Here is a 19,057-nt window from a genome sequence, read left to right as displayed (position 1 = left end):
CTTGCTTTCCAGTCCAATCCCCGGAATAGCTGTCCTTTCTGACCCGGACCAGATCATTATTTAGTTAACGTCTACGCTCACCTTTTGTTTATGAATATTTCGTGTGCACATTAAAACATTATTCTTAAAATATATTTACGAGCTGTTCGGCGTCTTGCGTTTGAGTCCTGTCACTCGTCTGAAACGGTCCCGGCCGTAACAGTAGAATCTGGCCAGCAGTTATGGACTCAGCAGACGCGGAACGGTCAGCCATTCAGAGGCAGGGGGCGATATTAGGAAGTCATGAACAATCTATTCAGTTCCTGTTAGCCCAGCAGCAGACTCTTAGAGATGGTCAAAGTAAAATACTGGAGACCCTCCAGGCTCTACAAACTGATATTTCTACTGCTGCTGGTTCCGCCTCGGGCCCCGCGGGCCAAGACTCCGGTACACCAGCTCCTCTGCCTCAACCTGTTGCCGTTGCATCTCCACCTACATCAGCTTTCCGTGATGCTACGTCCCCGGAGCCCGAACCATTCTCAGGGGATCCAGGGAGTTGTAGCGGGTTTTTGCTTCAGGTTGACCTTGTTTTCGGTCGTTCTCCGCGCACATTTGTTGCGGATTCTAATAAGATATCTTATTTGGTGGGTAAACTGCGTAATCGTGCACTTAAATGGGCGGAGGCGTATCTATCGAAGAATCCTTTGTTAACCTGTTCTTATGAGGTGTTTTTGGGGGAATTCCAGAAAACGTTTGCGCACCCCATTTCTGAGGGTAGTTCTGCGCAGAGGCTGCTGGATCTTCGCCAGGGCCGTCAGAGGGTTGCTGATTTTTTGATTGATTTTCGTACTGCTGCCGCCGAAACCGGTTGGCCTGACGACGCTCTGCGTGGGGTGTTTTTCCGGGCATTGAACGAGGGTATGAAAGACCAGCTTGCCTCCCGTGATGAGCCAAAATCTTTTGAGGAACTGGCGTCCCTCTCCCTTCGCATTGACAACAGGTTGCATGACAGGGAGAGGGACAGGAACTACAAATCCCAGCGCCGTTTACCGCGCTCGTTTCCGGGTACGTCACCGTCGCCGCCTCCGACTGTGGACTCGCATGAGTTTGTCGCCTCGGCTTACGTCACTGATCCCGAGCCGGAGCCTATGCAGATTGGCCGGTCACGGTTGACACCGGAGGAGAGGGAGCGGCGGCGTCGGGCTCATGCCTGTTTTTACTGTGGCTCGCTGGAACACTTGATTGCTGCATGCCCGAAGGAGGGAAAAGGTGTCGCCCGCCGGTAGAATTGGGGATACGGGTGGGCGGTTCGAATTCTGGTCAGAAACCCCGTTTACAACTCCCTGTCACCTTGGAGATGCTACAGAGTACTCATTCGTGCACAGCCTTATTAGATTCTGGTTCTGAACAGAATTTAATCAGTCTCGATCTCGCTGAACGATTAGGCGTTCCGCTCGTGCGCCTTGAGCCGCCCATTCCAGTTAGAGCGATTAATAACCAGGTTTTCACTAGAATTTCTTTTCGCACTGGTCCAGTGTCACTGTGCACTTCGGGGAATCATAGGGAAAAACTCACCTTTTTTGTCCTCGATTCACCTGATACTCCGCTCACTTTGGGTTATCCCTGGCTGTGCTTACACAATCCGCACTTGGATTGGGAGGGGCAAAGGGTTGTCAGCTGGAGCCCTTTTTGCCACTCCAATTGTCTGACTTCCGCCCGTTTTCCCGGCCCGGGGGAGGCTACGGGGACTGACGAATATGTCCCCGATCTCTCAGGGGTGCTGCCTGAGTATCATGATTTGCGGGAGGTATTCAGTAAGATCAAAGCGCAGTCCCTACCGCCCCATCGCCCTTATGACTGTGCGATTGATTTGCTCCCCGGAGCGTCCCTGCCCAAGAGCCGGTTATATAGTATCTCTAGGCCTGAACGTGCTGCGATGGAGGAGTATATTAGGGATTCACTAGCGGCTGGGTTAATCCGTCCGTCTTCGTCCCCCGTGGCGGCGGGGTTTTTTTTTGTAGACAAGAAGGATGGGTCTCTTCGGCCGTGTATTGATTTCAGGGGCTTGAATGACGTCACTGTTAAAAATAAGTATCCCTTGCCACTCATTAGCTCCGCTGTTGAATCGCTACAGGGTGCCACGGTGTTCACTAAGTTAGATCTTCGCAATGCTTATCATTTGGTGCGAATCCGTCAGGGAGACGAGTGGAAGACCGCGTTTAACACCCCCCTGGGTCATTTCGAGTATCTCGTTATGCCTTTCGGTTTAACGAACGCTCCAGCGGTGTTTCAGGCCCTAATAAATGACATCCTGCGGGATTTCCTCGACCGTTTTGTGTTCGTCTATTTAGATGACATTCTTATTTTTTCTAAGTCTTTGGCTGAGCATCATTCACATGTCCGTGCTGTCCTTCAACGCCTCTTGGAAAACAGACTGTATGCCAAGGCTGAGAAATGTGAGTTTCATTTGACATCGGTCTCTTTCCTGGGATACATCTTGGCAGGGGGGCAGGTGAAGACGGATCCGGCTAAGGTGAAGGCGGTCACTGACTGGCCTGTGCCTTCTACTCGCAAGCAACTCCAGGGGTTTTTGGGATTTGCGAATTTCTATCGTCGGTTTATAAGGAACTACAGTCTAGTGGCGGCTCCGCTTACACGCCTTACCTCTACGAAGCTTCCGTTCGGCTGGTCCGCCGAAGCTGACAGCGCATTCACGGAGCTGAAACATCTGTTTTCAACTGCGCCCATCCTCGCTCAACCCGATCCGTCTAAGGCTTTTATTGTGGAGGTGGATGCTTCTGATGTGGGGGTGGGGGCTGTGCTTTCACAACGTGCCGGCCCCTCCTCTAAGCTGCGGCCGTGCGCCTTTTTCTCTCGGCGGCTTTCACCAGCGGAACGGAACTATGATGTGGGGGACCGGGAGCTGCTTGCCGTTAAGTTGGCGTTGGAGGAGTGGCGTCATCATCTGGAAGGCGCGGCGCTACCGTTCCTGGTGTGGACGGATCATAAGAACTTGACGTACCTGCGCGGTGCGAAGAGGTTGAATGCACGTCAAGCTCGTTGGTCGCTGTTTTTCGCACGTTTTAACTTTTCCATTTCCTATCGCCCGGGTTCCAGAAACACCAAACCGGATGCCCTCTCTCGGCAGTTTGACTCTGACACGGGTCCGGCGGAGTTTTCCACCATTCTTCCGGCCGGCTGTACGGTGGGAGCTATTACCTGGGAGGTGGAGGACGCCATCGACCGGGGCCTCCGGACGGAACCGGATCCGGGCACGGGACCGCCTAACCGGCGTTTTGTTCCCGCGGCTGCTCGCTCCAAGGTACTGGAATGGGTGCACGCTTCGAGGTTTGCGTGTCACCCGGGCAGGGGCAGGACGACTTCTATGGTTAAGAGACATTTTTGGTGGGCCACTCTGGATAAAGATGTTCGGGAGTATGTGGCTGCGTGCCCTGTGTGTGCCAGGTGTAAGTCGCGTACTCACCGTCCTGCTGGGCTGTTGCAGCCGTTGTCTACGCCTCATCGCCCTTGGTCCCACATCGCCCTGGATTTTGTTACGGGACTCCCGGTTTCGGCTGGGAAGACCACTATTCTCTCGGTCGTGGATCGGTTTTCTAAGGCTGCTCATTTCGTCGCTTTGGAGAAGTTGCCCACTGCGGCTGAGACGTCTACGTTGTTGTTGGACCATGTTTTTCGGCTTCATGGCATTCCTGTGGAAATAGTTTCGGACAGGGGTCCGCAGTTCTCGTCCCAGGTTTGGGGTTCTTTTTGCGCTGCTTTGGGGGCCAGGCCTTGTCTGAGCTCTGGTTACCATCCTCAGACGAACGGCCAGACGGAACGTTTAAATCAGGAGCTGGAGGCCGCGCTCCGCTGTGTGACCTGTCATAACCCTGCGACTTGGGCCTCGTATCTGCCGTGGGTGGAATATGCCCACAACTCCTTGGTTTCGTCTGCTACTGGGTTGTCACCGTTTGAGGCCTCTTTGGGTTATCAGCCGCCCCTGTTTCCGGTGGAGGAGGCTGATCTTGCTGTCCCCTCGGTCCAGCATCATCTACAGCGCTGCCGTCGGGTCTGGTCTCGTACGCGGGAGGCGCTGTTGCGAGCTGTGGCTCGCCAACGTAGCTGTGCCGACCGTCGCCGGTCTCCTGCGCCTGTTTACTCACCTGGACAGAAGGTGTGGCTCGCTGCGAATGACATCCCTCTCAGGGCATCCTCCCGCAAGTTGTCTCCTCGTTACATCGGCCCCTATTCTGTGGACAGGGTCCTCAGCCCTTCGGCTGTCAAGCTCCGTTTGCCTGCTGCCTTGAGGGTTCACCCGGTCTTTCACGTTTCTCAGGTGAAGCCGGTGGTGTCTAGTCATCTGTGCCCGCCTCCGGTGCCCCCGCCTCCCGCCCGGCTCATTGACGGGCATCCTGCGTTTTCTGTCCGGCGCATTCTGGATGTGCGGCGGCGGGGTAGGGGGCTGCAGTTTTTGGTGGACTGGGAGGGTTATGGGCCGGAGGAGCGTTCTTGGGTTCCTCGTTCTTTGATGCTTGACTCTGTGATGGTTTCTGATTTTCTTAGGTCACGTCGTGGGGCGGGTGCTGGTCGGCCGCCGGGTGGCGTCCCTTGAGGGGGGGGGTACTGTCATGGTCCGGGTGTGTGCCAGTGTGTCTCCCTCCGAGCCGGCGTCTCCACCCCTGGGAGGGGCCTCAGTGTTTTTGCTGATCGCTGACATCTGTGGGTAATTAGCCGGGGGACTCTTAAGGCCAGCGTTCTCAATCTCTCTTCGCCAGATTCTCTGCTAAACATCAGTCAGTGCAGGCCACCACCATAATTTCCTTACGTGTTTTTTTGTGAATCACCTTTGCTTCACTGTATGTTTGTTTTTTGTGTGCCTCCCTTTTTCAGCTACACCTACTGTTAAACCCCTGGCGAAGAGCTTCTACTTGGATGCTGGACCTTCTGGCAGTCCCTCAGGCTACCACCAAAACTACCTACCTGCCTCTCTGCCTCCACGCCAGGAGTTTTTGGATTTACACACCCGGATTACTCCCCCTCTATGTCATCTCCGACCTCCGTTGGCAAGTACGCAGTACGAAGGAGGATTTTGAGCCAAACAACATATTCATATGCCTCCTTATCTATGTTTGAACATTTGCATTCTGTTACAGTGACCCCGACCTTTTCCTGGACCTTTTGTGACTTGCTTTCCAGTCCAATCCCCGGAATAGCTGTCCTTTCTGACCCGGACCAGATCATTATTTAGTTAACGTCTACGCTCACCTTTTGTTTATGAATATTTCGTGTGCACATTAAAACATTATTCTTAAAATATATTTACGAGCTGTTCGGCGTCTTGCGTTTGAGTCCTGTCACTCGTCTGAAACGGTCCCGGCCGTAACAGAACCCTGTTATCATGGTTTCGAATAGGTAGATATCTTCAGCACTCAGGCTCACCCGAGCCCAGACTTCTCGTTGAGAAAAGGGTGTCAATTGCATTCAGGGACCAGTTGATCAAATCCATAATTCCTCTTTTTGGTTTTAGAGAACAGACTGTGAGAGAGTGTTCCAGGGAAAAGGAATACAACCCCCCCCCCCAAAAAAAAAACCACGAGACTAGACAAGGACATAAGAGGCTAAGCAGGGAAGCTAAGGGAGAGGAGGAGGAGGAAAAAAAGTGCGACCGCCTTCGCCGAGAGCAAGAGAAAAACATGCTCCCACTGGCACAGATTATAAAACAACAAAATAAACTACCACAGCTATGCAGATGACACACAAATATATATCACGATGTCACCAGGAGCCCGAGGCCCTGTACAGGCTCTTGGTAAATGCATTGAGGAAATTAATGACTGGTTGTGCCACAATTTTCTCCAGCTAAACAAAAACAAAACTGAAGTAATAGTCTTTGGTGCCAAAGAAAAACGATTACAGGTCACCAGAGAACTTCAATCTATACATCTAAAAACCACAAACCAGGCGAGAAATGTGGGTGTAGTGATGGATGCAGACCTAAACTTAGAAAAACACATTAAGACAATAACAAAGTCAGCTTACTATCACCTCAAGAATATATCAAGGATAAAAGATCTGATGTCTCAACAGGACCTGGAAAAACTAGTCCATGCATTCATCTTTAGTAGGCTTGATTACTGTAACAGCATCTTTACAGGTCTACCTAAAAAATCAGTCAGACAACTACAGCTCATTCAGAACTCTGCTGCTCGAGTCCTCACTAAGACCAAAAAAGTGGACATCAGTCCAGCTCTGAGGTCTTTACACTGGCTGCCTGTCTGTCAGAGGATAGACTTTAAAGTTCTGATGCTGGTCTATAAAGCACTAAATGGTTTAGGACCAAAATACATCAGTGACCTCCTGACCCAGTATGAACCTTCCAGATCCCTCAGGTCATCTGGATCCGGTCTTTTATCAGTTCCCAGAGTCAGAACCAGACACTGAGAAGCTGCATTCAGCTTTTATGCTCCTTATATCTGGAACAAACTCCCAGAAAGCCTCAGATCAGCTCAAACACTCAGTTTATTTAAATCCAGGTTGAAGACTCACCTGTTCTCAGCTGCATTTGAATAAAGCACCAAATCCACACTTTTAAGCTTAAATTTCAAAACTTACATTTAACTACTGATTTTATCTACTGTTCCTTTTTTTTTTATTTTAAATCATGCCTTTTATTTGTTTTTGGTTTTAATGTCTCTGTAAAGCACTTTGAATCACCTTGCTGTTGAATTGTACTATATAAATAAACTTGTCTTGCCTGAAGTGCCAGAGGCCAATTAAACGATCCATGCATGGCAGAAAAAGTCCATGTGAATGTCTGGTATGAAAGCAGCTCTGATGCAGAATATCAGTTCATTTCAACTATTTTCAACTATTTTGTGACTTATTTAAGGCTAGAGAAGAAAATTTCTATACAGTAATGGCTAAATAAAGAGCTGGGGCTGTTGCCAGTAAACTAGGGGTAATTTCTGTGTTGCGTGCACTTAAGTTTGGCACACAGTGCTTATTAACATCACACTCGAGCATACCCTTGAAAACCGCACACATGCAACACATGTTTACTACGTGTGAAACTACCTGGAGAGGTTGAAATGACTCAGGGGAGCATTTTTTAACAAAAGGGAACCTGCACTTTGTCATGTGGCAGAACTTTGTGCCATCACAAACTCAATTCGAATAAGTTAAATCTGAATTGCTTAATTTGAACAAAAGCTTTTAAAACTGAATTTGAAATTTGCTGTGTAAGACCTTCTTGCCGCACAGCAAGAACGTCCCACCACCAGGCTGGGGTCTTTCTGTGTGGAGTTTGCATGTAAAGTATAACCAAACTTTTGAGCGTTTGAGCCGCTTAGGCGCCGTGTTTCCTGCCAGGTAAATGACGGTCCGCAATGTGGTGACGTCATTCGGGGCAACTGGAATCGATAAGGGAATCGTTTGCAAAAATGGCAAACAATTCCAAGGGATTGAAACAGTGGGAACCTGTTCTCAACAAGAACCGGGTTTTGATACCCATCCCTAATTATAATATGTGCAATACATGTGGGTCAGAATCCCCGTTTCAATACAAGATTTTTCAGTACATTGTTTTCAGTTACAATATTTTTTTCAGTTTCAATATTTTTTTTTGGTTTCATTTAAGGTGGCATCGTTCTGATCCCATAGAATTCCACTTACAAGGTCCTCTCCGTAGCAAGTCCGAGGGAAAGCCTCCAAGTTGCAGGGCCCTCTGCTGTAAAAACAGCCATTGTTGATCAAAAACAAATGCCTATAAACTGTTAAGACATGATGGTCCGGGTTTTGTCCCTTTACTTCGAGCAAGTTGCTCAAAAAATTTATGTTAAGTCTTTATCTTGTCTTAACCGTCAGTCATCACTACTAAATTTCATTTGCTGTAGAGTAAATTTAATCTGTATTGTCCGGTGATGAATGTGTGAACTCTTGCAATTTCTCTTTAAAACTGCGTGACTCAATCACTTTTACGAGCGGCCCCAAGCTAGCCATGTCCGATGTTGCCTCTTTAACCATGTCATACGTTGTCTTTCCATCTTCGTAATGTACTCTCAAACAGGCTGGATACAGAGTTTGGAAACGTATCTTGGTTTCCTTCAGTGCACGCCTGCCTTCTGAATATTCCGCAAGGCTCGGAGTTAGCTCTCTCCTCATCTGCATGTGTGCTGAGACACACACACACACAAGACTGCATGGATTTGAACTGATCACACTGACACAGAACTGAACTGGAAGTGTGATTATTTGGACTGTTAAATGATGATATATGCTGATGATATTTTCTTGTTTTGAGACAAACTGGATTTCTCTATAGGAACTTTGTGTTAAAGGGCCAATGCACCAAACTGGCTTCAAAAACAATTTATTACTTATGCAAGGAAAGACAGAAAGTAGTGGACATATGTTCAATGAACTCGTAGCACTAAGTTGGCTTTATTAGCCCTGCAAGACAGACCGTTCTGAGACCCTCAGACGCTCAGATTGTCTTAAATAAGTTGATTGTGAAACTAAAGGTTTTAGATCAAATCTGATTCCTAGGAATAACCTCGGTGTGTCATTTAAAACAAAGTTGGGTTGAGCTGATTGAATCCTGAAAACGTGTTACTGAGAGAAAGAGACTGTTGGGTCTGTCTAGCACAGGCCCACCGCTGGAACGAGACAATTTAACTACACCGCAAAAGCATTGAACACCAAGTAGGCAAAGTTCGTACTCATGCATGAGGGAGACTGGACCAGAGCCAGATGTCGTTCCGCCCACTTGGCCTCCGTCGGACTCTCATCCGCTCTCCCGTAACACTGCTCTTTTATTGAGGTTACATGAATATACATAGGTTCATTAACATATGACGTCTACACACACACAAAGAGTACCTTGCCTGTGGTTTTGTAAGTATGTGTGTGTGTGTGTGTGTGGGGGGGGGGGGGGGGGGGGGGGGGGTCAGAGCGTGACCCCATAAAGACTTCCCTAAACCAGCAGTTCATCTAAACAAAAAGCACTTAGCCTAAAACAGATATAGATACGTTTATCCTATCATAAAACAATAAAAGATGGTATGACCTCTTACATGCTCCCCGAATGTGGGTGTGAAAGCCAGAGCACTCTGGAATGCACACAATGTGTCTCTGCAGACTACTAAGGATCAAAACTCTATTAATCTACAACTAATTATAAAACTCTAAGCATATATGAGTAGATATTTCTAAGCATAAATGACAATCAACAATACAAAACCTGAAGGAGACAGAAATGTACAGACTGAACTATCTGTTCAACATTCAGAGTGTTTCTCTAACAGGAGGAAACTCTTTACACTCCACTCAGCACAGACACACTGAGGAATCAAACCAGAGTCCAAACCCAGGATAAAGAGTTTGAGTGAATGTGGTGTTGAAGGTGTGGAGGTGGATCAGAGTGTCAGAGGAGACTCTGTAGAAGGACAGAGTGCCAGCAGGACAGTCCACATACACTGCTGCTCTGTTAGAGACAGAGGAGGAGGAGGAGGAGGAGATGGGTGTTTCTCTGTTATTGTGCCAGACAGAACGAGGATGACCACGACTGCACCACAGACTCCAGGACTGATCATTCCATCCAAACACAAGGTCATCACTGCCTCCTTTCCTTCTGTTGCTTCTGTAACTCACTGATATATAAACATCTCCTGTCCATTCAACCTCCCAGTAACAGCGACCACTCAGACCATTTCTACACAGCAGCTGATGTCGAATATCAAATCTGTCTGGATGATCAGGATATGACTGAACCTCCTCCACACGTGTCACCTTCCTGTTGTTGTCAGACAGTTGGAGCTTTGTGTTCACTGTGTTTGTGTCGATTGTGAGTTGACAGGAATCTGATGGAGAGAACAAACACAATCCAGCTGCAGTTATTGATCCATCATCTGTTCATTGATTGACACTTTGATGATGACTCCTGACATGATGAAGATGGTTGAATGTGTGCTGCTTTGTTTTCATGAATCCCATTAAAAACACACTTACACTTCCTCAGACCTGGTCTCAACCATCGGACTCCAGCAGGCTCCACCCTGAAAGGAGGAGGAGGGTCAGACCAGCAATGTCTCTTTCAGCATGCACACATGGATATTTCATGGCTCTCATACCCATACTGTTAGACACTGATAAAGGATCAGCCCAACATTTTCATAAATACACTTCAATCCACCCCTCCGCAAATCGCTACCTTATCGTGGTGGAGGGGTTTCCGTGTCCCAGGGATCCCAGTGGCTATGTGTCTGGAGGCTTTTACCCCCTTGTACGGTCTCCCATGGCAAATTGGTCCTGGGTCAGGGACCAGAAAAAGAGGGGTTCAGAGGACCCTCATGAGAATATCACAGAGGGAACAGTTTACCCTGCCTGGCGTAGGGTTAGTGGGGCCCCACCCTGGAACCAGGCCTGAGGACGAGCGTCTGGTGGCCGTGCATTAGCCCATGGGGTCCAGGCAGGCACAGCCTGAAAAGGGGACATGGGCCTATCCAACTGCTGGCCCACCACTCGAAGGAGGCACCGTAGGGGTCGGGTGAATTGTGTGCCGGGTGGCAGCGGGAGGGGAGGCCCTGGCGGACTGATCTCCGGCTACCAAGACAGGCAATCGGGACATGAAATATCACCACTCTGGTGGGTAAGAAACCCGCGTTTGTGCGTGAAGTTGAGAGGTACCGGCTTGATATAGTTGGGCTCACCTCGATGCATGGCTCGGGCTCTGGAACCAGTCTCCTGGAGAGGGGTTGGAGTCTGTTTCAGTCTGGAGTTGCCTCTGGTGAGAGGCAGCGGGCTGGGGTGGGTATTCTAATATCCCCTCGGCTTGCTGTCTGTACGTTGGGGTTCTTCCTGGTGGATGAGAGGGTTTGTCCCCTGTGCCTTCGGTTCGGGGAATGCGTCCTGACTGTCATCTGTGGTTATACGCTGAGTGGCATTTCATAGTACACAGCCTTTTAGCGTCTCTGAGTGGAGTGCTGGAAGGTGTTCCACCTGGAGACTCTGTCGACCTACTGGGAGACTTCACTGCTCATGTGGGTAATGACAGCAAGACCTGCAGGGGTGTGATTGGGAGGAACGGGCTCCCTGATCTGAACCCGAGCGGTGTTTTTCTATTGGACTTCTCTACAAACCCATAATCATCTCACACGTGTAATATTATCTACAGCTACTTTTAGTCCATCCATCCATCCATCTTCATCCGCTTTATCCGAGGCCGGGTCGCGGGGGCAGCAGCCTAAGCCTACTTTTAGTACCATTGATATTCATTTAGAGTCTTTTTCTCTAATTGATCTTTCTTAGTTAACTTCAATAAATACTTCCTCGAAACCATCAATGGTTTTAGACCCCATTCCTACAAAACTGCTCAAAGAAGTCCTGCCATTAATTAATGCTTCAATCTTAATCTGATCAACCTATCTCTAATAATCGACTATATACCAAGTAAAAACAAGTTAAACCTTTACTTAAAAAGCATCTCTAGACCCAGCAGTCTTAGCTAGTTATAGGCCAATCTCCAACCTTCCTTTCATTTCAAAAATCCTTGAAAAAGTAGTTGTCAAACAGCTAACAGATCATCTGCAGAGGAATGGTTTATTTGAAGAGTTTCAGTCAGGTTTCAGAGCTCATCACAGCACAGAAACAGCTTTAGTGAAGGTTACAAATGATCTTCTTATGGCCTCTGACAGTGGACTCATCTCTGTGCTTGTCCTGCTAGACCTCAGTGCAGCGTTTGATACTGTTGACCATAATATCCTATTAGAGTCATTGGAACATGCTGTAGGTACTACAGGTACTGCACTACAGTCATGAGAGTCCTCTTCATACACTAAGATCAACTACAGTGTTCCACAGGATTCAGTGCTAGGACTAATTCTGTTTAGTATTTAGTATTTTAGTATTTTAGTATTTATTTATTTATTGTCATTGTCAAGAACAATGAAATTGCGTTTGGGGCTTCCATACAACCCAAAAAAAGAAGAAAAGAATAGATACCCCTTAAAACCCAAGTGTACATATTTAACCCAGTGTGACTCCAATGCAATAAGACAATCCTTAGCAATAATGTTCGTAGAAATTCAGACAAAGACCTGAGAAACATGACAAAATACAACAATGCAACCCATTCAATATTATTGTACTGTGAGATATGATATCAGATATGATAGTTATCTATTTAAGAAAGAGGGGGGGGGGGGGCAGGAGGGGGAAGAGAATAAAGATATGATGCACCAATGCAGACCAGTTCATTGCTATTAAGAAGTTGGATATGGTTATTGTCCGTGAGAGGGGGGCAGAGAGTTCAGGAGCCTCACAGCCTGTGGATACAGGCTGTTGGCCAGTCTGGATGTTCTGGCCTGTATAGACCTGTACCTTCTCCCTGAGGGCAGCAGATGGAAAAGGTGGCGCGCAGGGTGATGTTGGTCCCGCAGGATACTGTGCACCCTCCTCAGACAGCGAGTGGGGAAGATATTACTGATCTCTGGCAGACTTGTTCCAATAATTCTGCCAGCTTCTTTCACCACCCGCTGGAGTGCTTGCTGATCGGCCTTGGTGCAGCTGGGGAACCACACTAGAAATCCATACGTCAGAACGCTGCTGATGGCACAGTTGTAGAAGTTCAACATCAGAGATCTGGGAATGTGTGCGCTCCGCAGTCTCCTCAGGTAGTAGAGGCGCTGTTGGGCCTTCCGTACAACTGAGGTGATATGGTTGCCCCAGGACAGGTCCTCGGTCACAGTTACCCCCAAGAATTTAAAACTGCTCACCCTCTCCACCGCCTCACTGCCAATGAAGAGAGGCAGATGGTTGTTATGACCCCTCTTCCGGAAATCTACAATGATCTCCTTGGTCTTTTTGGTGTTTAAGACCAAGTTATTGTCGTGGCACCATGACTCTAGTTGTTGCACCTCTGTCCTATAGTTTGTCTCATCATTGTTGGATATAAGTCCGAGCACTGTAGTGTCATCTGCAAACTTAACAATGAGATTGGACGCGCAGGAGGAAATACAGTCATGGGTGAAGAGAGTGTATAGCAGAGGGCTCAGAACACACCCCTGAGGGGCACCGGTGTTGACCACAAGGGTGGAAGAGGTGTTCTTACCCACTCTGACACTCTGTCTACGGTTAGTGAGGAAGTCCACAATCCAGTTGCACAGAGAGGAGTTAAGTCCCAGTTGGTGGAGTTTGGGACGGAGTTTGTATGGCCGGATGGTATTAAAAGCCGAGCTGTAGTCTACAAAGAGGAGCCGTGCATAGGTATTCCTGTGTTCCAAGTGCTTCAGTAATGTGTGCAGCACTGTGGCGATCGCATCCTCGGTTGACCGGTTCTCCCTGTATGCAAACTGGTGCGAGTCCAGGGATGGTGGAAAAGCAGCTCTGATGTGTTTAATGACCAGTCTCTCCAGGCATTTGGCGGGAATGGGGGTGAGTGCCACAGGTCTGAAATCGTTCAGACATGTGACATTTGACTGTTTTGGGATGGGAACGATGGTTGCTGCTTTGAAACAGGATGGTACCAGTGAACAGGACAACGAGGTGTTATATATAGAGGTGAAGACGTCCGCCAGGTCCGCAGCACAGTCTTTTAGCACCCGGCCCAGCACTCCGTCCGGCCCGGTCGCCTTCCTGGTGTTAATGCTCCGGAACACACGCCTCAGCTCATGAGTGCTCAGGACCGGAGCAGGGTCGGTTGAGGGGAGAGGGGACAGGACAGGGTCGGTGTTCTCCCTGTCAAAACGGGCATAAAAGAGATTTAGATCCTCAGCCAGAGTAGAACTGTCGGCTGAGGGTGATGGTGTTCTTCTTTTGTAGTCCGTGATAGCCCTGATGCCCTCCCAGACCTGCCTTGGGTTTGTGTTGTTCTCAAACCTGGCCTCGATACGCCTCCTGTGCTGCTGCTTGGCAGTCTTGATGCCTCTTCTCAGGTTGGCCCTGGCAGCACTGTATGCCTCCTGGTCCCCGGATTTGAAAGCGTTGTTCCTTGTTCGAATAAGTTGTTGAACTCCGTGTGTCATCCAGGGTGGATTATTAGGGAACACACGGAATCGTTTCCAAGTTGTTACATTGTCCACACAGAAACAGATGTAGTCCAAGACAGTGGAGGTGTAACTGTCCAATGCGACACGATTGTCAGTGTCCTGCACCTTGAATACATCCCAGTCTGTGCAGTGGAAACAGTCCTGAAGCATCGGAATAGCATCCTGCGGCCATGTTCTCACGGTTTTGGTTGTAATCCCAGTGCTCTTGATCTTTTGTGTGTATATTGGGTGTAGCAGAAGGGAGAGATGGTCTGACAGACCCAGGTGGGGATAAGCCTGGGCTCTGTACGCATTCGCCATGTTGGTGTACACCTGGTCCAACGTTCTATCTCCTCTGGTAGCACACTTCACATAACGGTGGAAATTGTGAAGTACAGATTTCAGGTCCGCGTGGTTAAAATCCCCAGCCGCAATAAAGACACTGTCCGGGTGTGCTACCAGGTTGTTATTGATGCTGCTGCTCAATTGTGCTAATGCTAGCTTAGCATTAGCATCTGGTGGAATGTAAACAGCGCAGATGTAAACGGCAGAAAATTCCCGAGGGAGATAGAATGGACGGCACTTTAACACCAACAGTTCTACCTCTGTACTGCACAGTTTTTCCGTTACCGTGACGTTCGTGCACCAAAGGTTGTTAATATAGATGCACAGCCCCCCGCCAGTCTTCTTACCCGAGTCCGCAGACCTGTCGGCTCGATAGGCGGTGCGGCCTGCTAGATCGATAGCCGCATCGGGAATGGCGCTGTCCAGCCAGGTTTCAGTGAAAATCATGCACGAACAGTTATTAAAAGTCCGTCGAGTGGCGATCTCCAGTCGTATTTCATCCAGTTTGTAACGGATTGAACGGGCGTTGGAGAGGAATATGATCGGGAGTGGTGGTTTAAACGGACTAGTCTTTAGCCGTGCCCACAGGCCTCCCCGCTTGCCTCTCTTCTGCCTCCGCTCGCAACGTCTCCTCCTGCGGCTTGCTGTTGCGGGTAGCCCCGGGGGTTGCTTAACGATCTCCGGGGGGATGAGATACTCGGATGTTAGTTGAAGATCTCCACGGCTTAGTTGTAGTAGATCATCTCTGTTGTATTGAAGTAACCCCAGACTGTGTGAAATAATACACAGTACCACCAAAAGTGCAAAAGTGTAGGAGCTCCGGGCCGCTGCGTCTGTGCGCGCCGCCATTACATTATACATGCTTCCCTTAGGCAGTATCATTAGAAGACATAGCATACATTTTCACTGCTATGCAGATGACACCCAGCTCTATCTGTCCATGAAGCCAGATAACACACACCAATGAGTTAAATTGCAGGAATGTCTTAAAGACATAAAGACCTAGATTGCCTCTAACTTTTTGCTTCTTAGTAAAGAATAAAACTAAGGTTATTGTACTTGACCCTGAAAATCTTAGAAGTATGGTATCTAACTAGATTGATACTCTGGATGGCATTACCTTGGCCTCCAGTAACACTGAGGAACCATGGAGTCATTTTGACCAAGACAAGTCCTTCAATGCACATATTATACAAAAATATAGTACTGCTTTCTTCCGTATGCGCAACAATATTCCGTCTCAGAGTGGCATATGGCCAAAACACAGTTTGAACATGAAAACCATGTTCGAACATAAGAGTGTCCATAAGTGCATGTAGCAGCAAGATGCTCTAGGCTGCAGGTCCATCCATCCATCCATTTTCATCCGCTTTATCCGAGGCCGGGTCGCGGGGGCAGCAGCCTAAGCAAAGAGGCCCAGACCTCCCCCTCCCCAGCCACCTCCTCCAGCTTATCCGGGGGAATACCAAGGCGTTCCCAGGCCAGCCGAGAGATATAATCTCTCCAGCGTGTCCTGGGTCTGCCCCGGGGCCTCCTCCCGGTGGGACATGCCTCGAACACCTCACCCAGGAGGCGCCCAGGGGGCATCCTTGTCAGATGCCCGAACCACCTCAGCTGACTCCTTTCGATGTGGAGCAGCAGCGGCTCTACTCTGAGCCCCTCCCGGATGGCCGAACTTCTCACCCTATCTCTAAGGGAGAGGCCAGCCACCCTTCGGAGGAAGCTCATTTCTGCCGCTTGTATCCGCGATCTCGTTCTTTCGGTCACTACCCATAGCTCGTGGCCATAGGTGAGGGTAGGGACGTAGATCGACCGGTAAATTGAGAGCTTTGCTTTTACACTCAGCTCCCTCTTCACCACGACGGACCGGTGCAGCGTCCGCATTACTGCAGCTGCAGCCCCAATCCATCTGTCGATCTCCGGCTCCCTTCTCCCATCACTCGCGAACAAGACCCCGAGATACTTGAACTCCTCCACTTGGGGCAGGAACTCATCCCCGACCCGGAGTGGGCACTCCACCCTTTTCCGGCTGAGAACCATGGCCTCAGATTTGGAGGTGCTGATCCTCATTCCCGCTGCTTCACACTCGGCTGCGAACCGCTCCGGTGCGAGCTGGAGGCCCTCACCCGATGAAGCCAACAGAACCACATCATCCGCAAAAATCAGAGATGAGATTCTGAGGCCACCAAAGCGAAAGCCCTCCGCCACTTGGCTGCGCCTAGAAATCCTGTCCATAAAAATTATGAACAGAACCGGAGACAAAGGGCAGCCCTGGCGGAGCCCATCACCCACCGGGAACGAGTCCGACTTATTGCCGGCAATGCGAACCAAGCTCTTGCAACGGTTGTATAGGGATCGAATGGCCCGTAGCAATGGGCCAGACACCCCATACTCCCGCAGCACCTCCCACAGGACACCCCGAGGGACACAGTCGAATGCCTTCTCCAAGTCCACAAAACACATGTAGACTGGTTGGGCAAACTCCCATGCACCCTCAAGTATCCTCGAGAGGATAAAGAGCTGGTCCAGTGTTCCACGACCAGGACGAAAACCGCATTGTTCCTCCTGTATCCGAGGTTCGACTAGCGGACGAACTCTCCTTTCCAGCACCCTGGCATAGACTTTCCCAGGGAGGCTGAGGAGTGTGATCCCCCTGTAGTTGGAACACACCCTCCGGTCCCCCTTCTTAAAGATGGGGACCACCACCCCGGTCTGCCATTCCACAGGTACTGCCCCTGATCTCCACGCAACATTGCAAAGGCGTGTCAACCAGGACAGCCCTACAACGTCCAGAGCCTTCAGGAACTCGGGGCGGACCTCATCAACACCAGGGGCTCTGCCACCAAGGAGTTGTTTAACTGCCTCAGTGACCTCGCCCCCGGAAATTGGCGGGTCATTCCCCTCATCCCCAGACTCTGCTTCCTCCTCGGAAGACGTGTCAGTGGGATTAAGGAGGTCCTCGAAGTATTCCTTCCACCGCCTGACAATTTTCTCAGTCGACGTCAACAGCGCTCCGCCAGCACTATACACAGTGCAGGTAGAGCACCGCTTTCCCCTCCTGAGACGCCTGACGGTTTGCCAGAATCTCTTCGAGGCAGTCCGAAAGTCTTTTTCCATGGCCTCTCCGAACTCCTCCCACACCCGAGTTTTTTCTTCAGCCACTGCCCGAGCCGCATTCCGCTTGGCCTGTCGATACCTGTTGGCTGCCTCCGGAGTCCCACAGGCTAACCAAGCCTGATAGGACTCCTTCTTCAGCCTGGTGGCTCCCTTCACCTCTGGTGACCACCATTTGGTTCGGGGATTACCACCACGGCAGGCACCAACCACCCTGCGGCCGCAGCTCAATGCAGCAGCTTCGGCAATGGAGACGCTGAACATGGTCCATTCGGACTCGATGTCCCCAGTCTCCCTCGGAATGCTGTCGAAGCTCTGCCGGAGGTGTGCGTTGAAGATCTCGCGGACTGGGGCCTCTGCTAGACGTTCCCAGCACACCCTCACTACGCGTTTAGGTGCACCAGGTCTGTCCAGTGTCCTCCCCCGCCACCTGATCCAACTCACCACCAGGTGGTGATCAGTTGACAGCTCAGCCCCTCTCTTTACCCGAGTGTCCAGAACATATGGTCGCAGGTCTGGTGATACGATTACAAAATCGATCATCGACCTACGGCCTAGAGCATCCTGGTGCCACGTGCACTTATGGACACTCTTGTGTTCGAACAGGGTGTTCGTTATGGCCAAACTGTGATTAGCACAGAAGTCCAATAACAAAGCACCGCTCGGGTTCAGATCAGGGAGGCCGTTCCTCCCAATCACGCCCCTCCAGGTCTCGCTGTCGTTACCCACGTGAGCATTGAAGTCTCCCAGCAGGACAACAGAGTCTCCAGGTGGAGCACCTTCCAGCACCCCCCCCCCAGGGACTCTAAGAAGGCTGGGTACTCTGAACTGCCACTCGGCGCATAAGCACAGATGACAGTCAGGACCCGTTCCCCAACCCTAAGGCGCAGGGAACAAACCCTCTCGTCCACCGGGAAAAACCCCAACGAACCGGCAGCAAGCCGAGGGGATATTAGAATACCCACCCCAGCACGCCGCCTCTCACCAGGGGCAACTCCAGACTGAGACAGAGTCCAGCCCCTCTCCAGGAGACTGGTTCCAGAGCCCAAGCCATGCGTAGAGGTGAGCCCGACTATATCTAGCCGGTACCTCTCAGCCTCACGCACTAACTCAGGCTCCTTCCCCACCAGAGAGGTGACATTCCATGTCCCTATTGCCAGTCTTGGCAGCCGGGGGTCAGTCCGCCAGGGCCTCCGCTCCTGGCCGCCACCCGACACACAATGCACCCGACCCCTATGGCGCCTCCTGCGGGTGGTGGGCCTGCGGGAGGATGGGCCCATGTCTCCTCTTCGGGCTGTGCCCGGCCGGGCCCCATGGACTAAGGCCCGGCCACCAGACGCTCGCCCTCGGGCACCCTCCCCGGGCCTGGCTCCAGGGCGAGGCCCCGGTAACCCTATCCCGGGCAGGGTAAACTGTTCCCTCGATGTCTTTTTCATAGGGTCTTCTGAATCGCTCTTTGTCTGGTCCCTCACCCAGGACCAATTTGCCATGGGAGACCCTACCAGGGGGCAAAAGCCCCCAGACAACATAGCCCCTGGGATCCCTGGGACACACAAACCCCTCCACCATGATAAGGTAGCGATTCAAGGAGGCTGCAG

The 19,057-nt window shown here is 50.3% G+C and overlaps 1 protein-coding gene across 1 annotated transcript in view; it reads right to left on the bottom strand.

Moving 5' to 3' along the window:
* Positions 1–8,936: 8,936 nt before the first annotated feature.
* The window catches only part of LOC143415855 (NACHT, LRR and PYD domains-containing protein 12-like), a 40,499-nt gene continuing 30,378 nt past the window's right edge, over positions 8,937–19,057 (bottom strand). Inside the window, exons 5-6 of the mRNA XM_076881270.1 lie at positions 9,985–10,031; positions 8,937–9,836 (exon numbers count right to left, since the gene is read on the bottom strand). Of these exons, the coding sequence (XP_076737385.1) occupies positions 9,304–9,836; positions 9,985–10,031 (580 nt within the window). The 3' untranslated portion in view covers positions 8,937–9,303. The remainder of the gene's footprint in view (positions 9,837–9,984; positions 10,032–19,057) is intronic.

Source organism: Maylandia zebra, unplaced genomic scaffold (genome assembly GCF_041146795.1).
Source record: "Maylandia zebra isolate NMK-2024a unplaced genomic scaffold, Mzebra_GT3a scaffold11, whole genome shotgun sequence".
NCBI classification, from domain to species: domain Eukaryota; kingdom Metazoa; phylum Chordata; class Actinopteri; order Cichliformes; family Cichlidae; genus Maylandia; species Maylandia zebra.
This window is presented reverse-complemented; position numbering and strand designations above follow the sequence as displayed.